This window comes from Ascaphus truei, chromosome 21 (genome assembly GCF_040206685.1).
Source record: "Ascaphus truei isolate aAscTru1 chromosome 21, aAscTru1.hap1, whole genome shotgun sequence".
NCBI classification, from domain to species: Eukaryota; Metazoa; Chordata; class Amphibia; order Anura; family Ascaphidae; genus Ascaphus; species Ascaphus truei.
Genome location: NC_134503.1, coordinates 14,846,475 through 14,854,345, shown reverse-complemented (window position 1 = coordinate 14,854,345; position 7,871 = coordinate 14,846,475). Strand labels below are relative to the sequence as shown.

Here is a 7,871-nt window from a genome sequence, read left to right as displayed (position 1 = left end):
AAAGTCTGCAGCTGTAGGAGCCTTGTAAGGCACTTTTTTTTTTTACTTTCGACATGAATAGCTTAAGAGGTGGCATCCTGTTTTTTTTTCTCTTAAACCGGCTTGAGGTTTTTTTTTTAACTTGCCATCTCACGAACATGAACAACAAATCCGTCAGTGTCTAAAAAAACGGAGAAAAGGCGAAAATGGTCCGATTGCACTACACGGCTTTAGAATCTTTTCGGGAGGGGGGGGAAGGGAGGGGAGTCGGGAAACTACAACTTTCAAAAACGTTACAACTGTGAATGACATTTCATTACAATGACATGTTGAAGGGTCTCTACAGACTTTCGCCTTTATTTAATATGCTGCGAAGTCTCTTCCCAGTGTCGGAGAAGAGTTCAGACCCACTTAAATAAATGGGACTGAGACGTTCTCCAGCACAGGGAAAGCAGCTTCCTAGCATGCTGAATAAGAGCCTTCCAGCGGAAAAGATATGCCTTTTGGAACACGTCGGCGCGGAGGCTCAGACACGGCATGGCGGAGACGCCTGCGATGCTGGGACATGGGGAGCTACAACGGTGATTAAAGGGAAGGCTACACTGCTGATGGCATACGCTGCACTGTACACAGTGCTGACATAGGGAACGTGATGGTCATCATTCTCAGAAACAGAAGCTTGCTGGAAAGGAAGGAGGAGGGGGGGGGGGGGGAGAGGAAATAGCCAAAAAGCAGAAGGAGCCTCAGTTGAGCACAGAGCAAGCACCTTTCACCACATACATTTTCAGCAAAGCCACTTTCACACCTGTTTGGTGGTCAAGCTGTGGGCTGTCCACTATGAAGAAGCACTTTATAACCAAAGGGTGAGGAAAGTTGGTGTACACTCTTTGACACTAGCAGCCCATGAAGAAAGCATCTTGCCAAGAGGTGGTAACTAAGAGGACACACGTTACTCCTGCACAGCAGGGATGTCCTTGGCGAAGTGAGTTTGGTGGTGCTGAAATGACGTAATTGAGGAGTTGGGCTGATGCTGCTGTTTCTACATGTCTTGTTCTCCCAAAAATCAGGACTTTGCTTGTGCTGGCTTTGGGGTCCTGTTTTCTGTGCTCCTCGCGGAGGTTCCCATCAACCACATGGTGCACTGACCTTCTTAAGGTAGGTTTTCCAAGGCGTTTCTAATCTTCCGTGTCCTATAACTTTAGCGAGAAAGTATATATAAGAAGCCACGGCCGCCACACCCTCTGGAACTCGGGACAGGAATCCCTCCAAGAAACTTGTCATTCTCCCCATTTGGAGAACAGAACATATTTTGTTTATAATATATCCCACAGAGGGGAGGTTTCATCCAGGGTAGAGCTATGGCGCGTCTTGTCGGCATCACTATGTTTGAGATTAGTTTACGTGTTGATCTGGGTCCTGGGAGAGCATGTTTAATAGGCAGAGCCAAGGAGTTAGCCTCCGCGTGAAACCTGGTCCATTTTGAACCAACCTGCGCATGCTGCTCCAGAGAAGGGCGACCTCACCTTCTTTCCAATGTAAGCAATCTTGCTTGTACTTCCGCCTCCTAACGTGTGCATGACCCCATTATCAGTGCCCTAAATAAATCAAATGGGGGTAATTCAGGAAAGTTTCCCGGCTGCAGATCTTGGGACTGTACTTGTGACGGGAAACGTTGCCTGAGTTATCTGGGGCGGAAAGAGTGGATTAGTGAGTAACAACACTGAGTGTGATGCAGGGGAGCCTGGTTCAAATCCCAGTGTCAGCTCCTTGTGACCTTGGGCAAGTCACTTTATCTCCCTGTGCCTCAGGCACCAAAACCAGATTGTAAGCTCCACGGGGCAGGGACTGTGTCTGTAACAATTCTATGTGCTGCGTACCGCGCGCTGTACTGTAATTGTGACGCGCTTTGATTTCTTTCTGATCAGTTTGCTATTCATTTGTCTATATTATTTTATTAACCCGTTCAATGCCTGCAAAGCATTTCCTTGCAATGGACAGTGCATCTCTTATTTTAGGCAATGCTTTCCTTTTTATCCTGGGGATTATATCCCATAAAAAGAAATATATATTATATTTTTTAAATATGTTCTGTTCTTCAAATGGAGAGAATGACAAGTTTCTTGGAGGGATTCCTGTCCCATGTTCCAGAGGGTGTGGCGGCCGTGGCTTATATGCCACAGTGTCCGAGGCTCAGCTGCTCAGACACTGGATGATTCCTCGGTTCTGCTTGAAATCTTCGAGGTGCAACAGCGTTCAGACTGCGCCACCTCTCTCCCACAGCTGACGGCCACTGACTAAACCACAGGTGCATAGAGTCAAAACCTGTCAGAGGTACTAGGGCCCTTACAATCTCCTGGAGTAGTGTGAAAGAAGGGGATTTACATCTTTGCAGGCCCTATGTTGCGTGCTGAACCAGATGCTTCTTCGTTGTGTGTAAACGAGTACACGGGAGAATGGTGTAAGCATTAAAAATGCTCTCAGACGGCCCAGTAATGTGTTACAAACTCTGCCAGCAATGGGCTCCAGCGCCTGATCTCAAATAAGGTTACGTCAATGAAAATTACACGTCGTTTGTGAAGCAAACGTAGAGCAGATACGTGGGCGAATTATGGGTTCATTAAGGTTGAGTGACGCCAACTCGAGGTGGCAGAATATTAACTCGTTTCTACATCTGATTCCATTAGACATGATTCAAATGAAGAGTAAGGGGTCCATGATGGATCCCCAAAAATCGCTCAATCATATTCAGTAATTGTCCTGATTTGCAGTGTAGCAGTAATCTGTGTGTGACTAATGGTTGCACACACATATACCGTAATATCGGAGCTACATGCAATTTCATTGCAAAACCAGTCATTGTTTACAGCTTCCCTTTAAAAAAAACGGAGTAAGCTATTGACGTGGCACAGTGGCTTGTCAAGGTGCGATCCTGTTCCTCAAGAACAGCGAGCCGTACGCACCGCACAATATAGTAGCAAAAACCTCAACTACACGCGGGGACGTGTTGCCATGACAACGTGACGTCCCAATGTCATGGAAACGCGTCGGCGTGTGACGCTGGGACGCTGAAAGAGGCGGCAAGTGCAACATTCTTCACTTTCTGCAGCGCGCGCTCCGACCCAGGCGCCAGCTTCACACATCTGAGTCCTGCGCAGCCTCGTCAATGGACATTTAAATATGGCGTGGCGGAGCAGCAAGGAAAGATTGAGTTAGCGGCGGAGAAGGACGGGTCCCGCGACGCTGCTCCTGTACTGTCCCGCGCGACCGAGCGCACTCATCACTGTTCCTTGCTGCTGCTGTTCTGAGTCCCACGCGTGCCCGCAACTCTGACGCACCATCTTTAAATGTCCTTCGACATTGACGAGGCTGCGCAGGACTCGGACATTTAAAGTTGGCACCGGGGTCAACAAGCGAGGTGCCCCTTTTTGGTTGGCGCCCCTTAATCCGGCACTGCCTATAAGTATTTTAAAATAAAAAATGTTCTTAGTTTCTAAACACGATGAGCTGAGACTTGGGAGCGGGTTGATTTCCTCTGGCTGCTTCCTTTTGTCTGATGTCCCTGTGTATTCAGCATGAGTTTGCACAGGCAAAACTCCCCTGTATTTCCCTCTTATGAATGAGTTTATATTTCCTCTAGCTAGATCTTTTTTGTGGGATGTCACTGTATGCATGTTTTGTGAGCTAATGGCATTGCCACCTATAAATCATTAAAAAAAAAGCAATGTATTGCAGGTCCCTCTCACAAATAAAAAAATTAGAGATACTCAGTACCCCTTAAAACTATCATATTTTGGTTGATAAATATTATGTTTGCTGGTTCCTAAAGTACCAAGGTGTTAAATTAGCTTGGATTTTCTTGGTCCAACATTTATATTTTTAAGACAAACAACCTTTATCCTTCTTTTCTATCCTAGATACGTACATGTAGGAATAACTGTAATTGAACGACAGCATCATTTGTTCCTTGTAAAATTCCTATGTGCTGCGCACCGCGCGCTATACTGTAATTGTGACGCGTTGAGCCCCATTGGGAGAAAGGCGCTATATGAAATAAAGTTATTATTAGTTGTGAGCCTTTAATACGCTTCTAATGAAAGCAGTAGGTAAAGTCAGTCGCTTCGCACTACAAGCAAACTTTTTAGCATAACCAGCCTTGTCTGTCTCTTTACAGTAATACCGGGGACTCTACTCAGAGAGTAATATGAGTATGACTTCTAGGCACAGGCTACGTTCTGGGTCAGCCCTGGGAAGCTTCCTGGTACTTGCTACTCTTGTCTGGAACATAAGGTTTGTACTTTTCTCCTCTTATGGCTCAGAAGCCCCATCCCACACACTGACCATCTTAATATGGCACTGGCCTTTCCACCATCCCTTGAACCTCTCCGGAGATGTTTGCTTAGATCTGTATGGTATCCAGAGCTGCCAACTGACACCTAACCGCAAACAGTACAGCCATGCTGATGTCGTGGTGTTCCACCACCATGATCTTGAAAAGAAGGGTTTTGATATGCCTACTGAGAGTAGACCTCCTGGGCAGAAGTGGGTTTGGGCAACACTAGAGTCCCCTTCTAACAGCCATGGGCTTGGGATATGGAATAACATTTTCAACTGGACTCTGAGCTATCGAGAAGACTCTGACATCTTTGTGCCATATGGTCAGATGGTTCCCAAATCTTTTGTGACCTTTGACATTCCCAACAAGACTGGACTGGTGACGTGGGTGGTCAGCAGCTACCGTAAGTCACAAGAAAGAGCTTCATTCTTCAAGGAGCTCTCTTCCCACCTCAAGGTGGACATATATGGAAAGGCAGTAAAGAAGCCCTTATGTTCCTCCTGCCTCCTTCCCACTGTGTCCCGATACTACTTCTACCTGGCCCTAGAGAACTCTGTACACCGTGACTACATCACAGAAAAGCTGTGGCAGAATTCATTCGTTGCCGGAGCAGTTCCTGTGGTGTTGGGGCCATCTCGGAAGAACTATGAGAGGTTTGTGCCACCTGATTCCTTTATCCATCTCTCAGACTTCAACTCAACCAAAAACCTGGCAAACTTCCTGGTATCCATGACCCCAGAACGCTACCATCAGTTCTTCCGCTGGCGGAAGAGATATGCAGTGAAAACATACACCGACTGGAGAGAGCGTTTTTGCATTATCTGCTCAAGTTACTCCAGTCTGCCCCAGACCAAGGTATACTCCGATTTGGAGGGCTGGTTTTGGGAATGATTAACAGCCAATACTTTATACATATTATTCTCTTCAAAGACTCATTTGAAAATGAACCTGGTGCAATGTAAACATACAAGTACGTCTACATACATCCAACCATGTCATTGTCATCCACAAAACAACAAAGGCATTGGCAGACACTTAAATATACTATATATAAATGGGATATTAGTTGGTTGCCCACCAAATATGGTAAACACTGAGATAATTCGTGTCTGACAGCCCTAATAGGGGTGAAGGTGCATTTAGGTGATTTTTTTTTGTGCCTTTAACATGAAATGCTGCTATAAGGAATGATTTGCACATAATTATATACTTCTTGATGACAATCCTGGGCTGTTAGTAGCTCTTACCTACTTAAAACAACCATATACTGTACTAGTCTGTTTTTTGTACCACCCCTCCCCACCACACTGTTATCAGCTCCAAGCACCCCTCCCTAATTTGCAAGATACTTATTGTTGAAGTTACTGGGTTTACAGCTCAATCCTGAGGAAACAAAATGGCCGCCAAATCGTTGGCCAATAGGAAGCCGCAACATCATTGGTTGAAGCTTCCTATTATAGCCAAATACATCCCCTTTAAAAAACAGGAAATAATACTTGTAACTTCACCGCTAATTATCTCAGGAACCAGGGGGTCCCCAGATCTGGGGACTGGGGACCCTCCCCTCTCTTATAACCATGTTAAAAAAAAGGGGGGGGGGGTGTTAGTTAGGTGGGATTGCAGCTTTAAATGTGGAAATCCCCTGTACTAAATTAGAACTGGGCTCTGTGGAGGGTTTCAAGACATGACTTGCTTGGCTGTTAGGAGATAGCATTTTTAATGCTACAATATAGAATGTGCAGTGAATCCAAACCGTAACATGAGAACATGCAAGTCAGCAATAAATGGAACCGTTCCAATTCTGCAGGGGTCCCTAAGGTGAACTAAACTTACATCGGCAATATATTCTGCTCAGTCCTACCATCAACTGTATGCATCACATGAATGGGGACCGCAAGATATGACTACCATCTACTGCGGGGGTGGCCAACTCGAGTCTTCTAGGGCCACCAACGGGTCAGGTTTTAAGGATATCCCTGCTTCAGCACAGGTGGCTCAGTCAAAATGACAGACACTGATTGAGCCACCTGTGCTGAAGCAGGGACATCCCTAATACCTGGCCTGTTGGTGGGCCTTGAGGACTCGAGTTGGCCACCCCTGATCTACTACATTTAAAAACCATAGAGATTTCCCACCCGCTCGTAGAGAAGGACTGGCATCAGCTTTGGTTCTACTGTGATGCAGGCTCCTCATAGTTACGCACTGAAGACAATGAGGTCCACTTGCCCATTTTCTTAAGCCGCAGTACAGATTTGCACATTATTTCATTACGGTGTTGGTTCTATGTTCGTATGAAACCTCTGAATATACCCGAAGCATTTCTGGATTACTCTACAAGCCTCCACCACCCATGCTAGGAGACCACCCCATGAATCTAGAACCTTTTCAGCGTGCAAATTTTTCTACCTGTCCCTACTCCAACATCTGTGCCCCATCCATATGTGTAACATGCGTCTTTCTCAACAGAAATGTGGAGTCTATACCTTTATAACACGCTTGATGTATACGAATGTTTCTATAAGCCCTTCCTCTTCCAGGATGAACACGTAGAGATTGTCGAGAAGTGCATTGAAACATAATAAATCTCTGCTCAATCACTCCCCTGCAATCTAAAGCAAACCGTTAAACTGGTTTCACTATGAATACCCCAGCCACGTGGCAGGTTCTGACTGCGATAGTTTCCATTCCTGAATGACTCGAAAGATTCAAATCGGAACATATCAAATAAAAACGTAGAACTACCATTACCACCACGATACAAGTCTTACGTGGCGGCCGCCTCTCCTGTTACCCGTGGTTGCAAAGTTTCATATTTTGGGTAAATTCTTTAGGGGTCTGTTCTAAAGAATCAGCACTCTACAGCCTCTACTCCCGTCCCTCTCTTCTCCCGCTCATCATGAAACACAAATCTAAATTATAATTGCACATTTATATTGATATGGGCAAAGACAAATGCTTGCTTTTATAAAAAAATAAAAAAAAGTGGAAGTTTAGGTTAATTAAAAAAACAAGCTGTATTACTTCTGAATCCCGTCATGCTGATACTATGTTCCTTCTTTTCTGTACCCTATAAAACTCTGAAAATAAAGAGGAAACAAATAAAACTAGTAATACTGTTTACATTGAATTCTATCACACATTAACCTCTTGTCTGAGGTCTTTTAATCTGCCTGTTATGTGAAAACGGTCAGCTGTTTGAAGTGGGAAAAAAAAGGTGTAAAGGGCGTGCCCAAGGGTGACTATAAGCTAAAACAACAATAACTGTAAATCTATCTTGTGTCAAGGTTGGATTTCCGATTGAATTGCAAGCTCTTCTGGGCAGGGACTCCTTTCTGCCAATATTGTATGTATGTTTGTATATATGTCTTTATTTATATATTTATATGTACATAGCGCTTCACAGCAGTGATACACGGGACATAATAATATATATCACACACAGTGGGAATAAGTGTTTGAGACATAAAAGTAACATTAGGAAGAAGTCCCTGCCCCGAAGAGCTTACAATCTAAGAGGTAAGAATGTACAGAGACAGTAGGTGGGTGTTATAGTGTCTTG

General features: G+C 44.8%; 1 protein-coding gene across 2 annotated transcripts; it reads left to right on the top strand.

Moving 5' to 3' along the window:
• Nucleotides 1-725: 725 nt before the first annotated feature.
• FUT7 (fucosyltransferase 7) lies at nt 726-6,268 on the top strand. 2 transcript variants are annotated; one of them, XM_075579502.1, is made up of 3 exons: nt 726-961; nt 1,047-1,134; nt 4,151-6,268. In XM_075579502.1, the coding sequence occupies exon 3, from the start codon at nt 4,181-4,183 to the stop codon at nt 5,201-5,203; it is 1,023 nt and encodes a 340-aa protein (XP_075435617.1). In that variant the 5' UTR covers nt 726-961; nt 1,047-1,134; nt 4,151-4,180; the 3' UTR covers nt 5,204-6,268. The 2 variants fall into 2 exon arrangements, with proteins under 2 accessions (XP_075435617.1, XP_075435616.1); XM_075579501.1 differs by having other exon boundaries at nt 726-1,134.
• Nucleotides 6,269-7,871: the final 1,603 nt, after the last annotated feature.

Bases quoted from the DNA above. Each gene is read 5' to 3' on its own strand.
- FUT7 (XM_075579502.1), top strand. From the start codon at position 4,181: ATGAGTATGACTTCTAGGCACAGGCTACGTTCTGGGTCAGCCCTGGGA.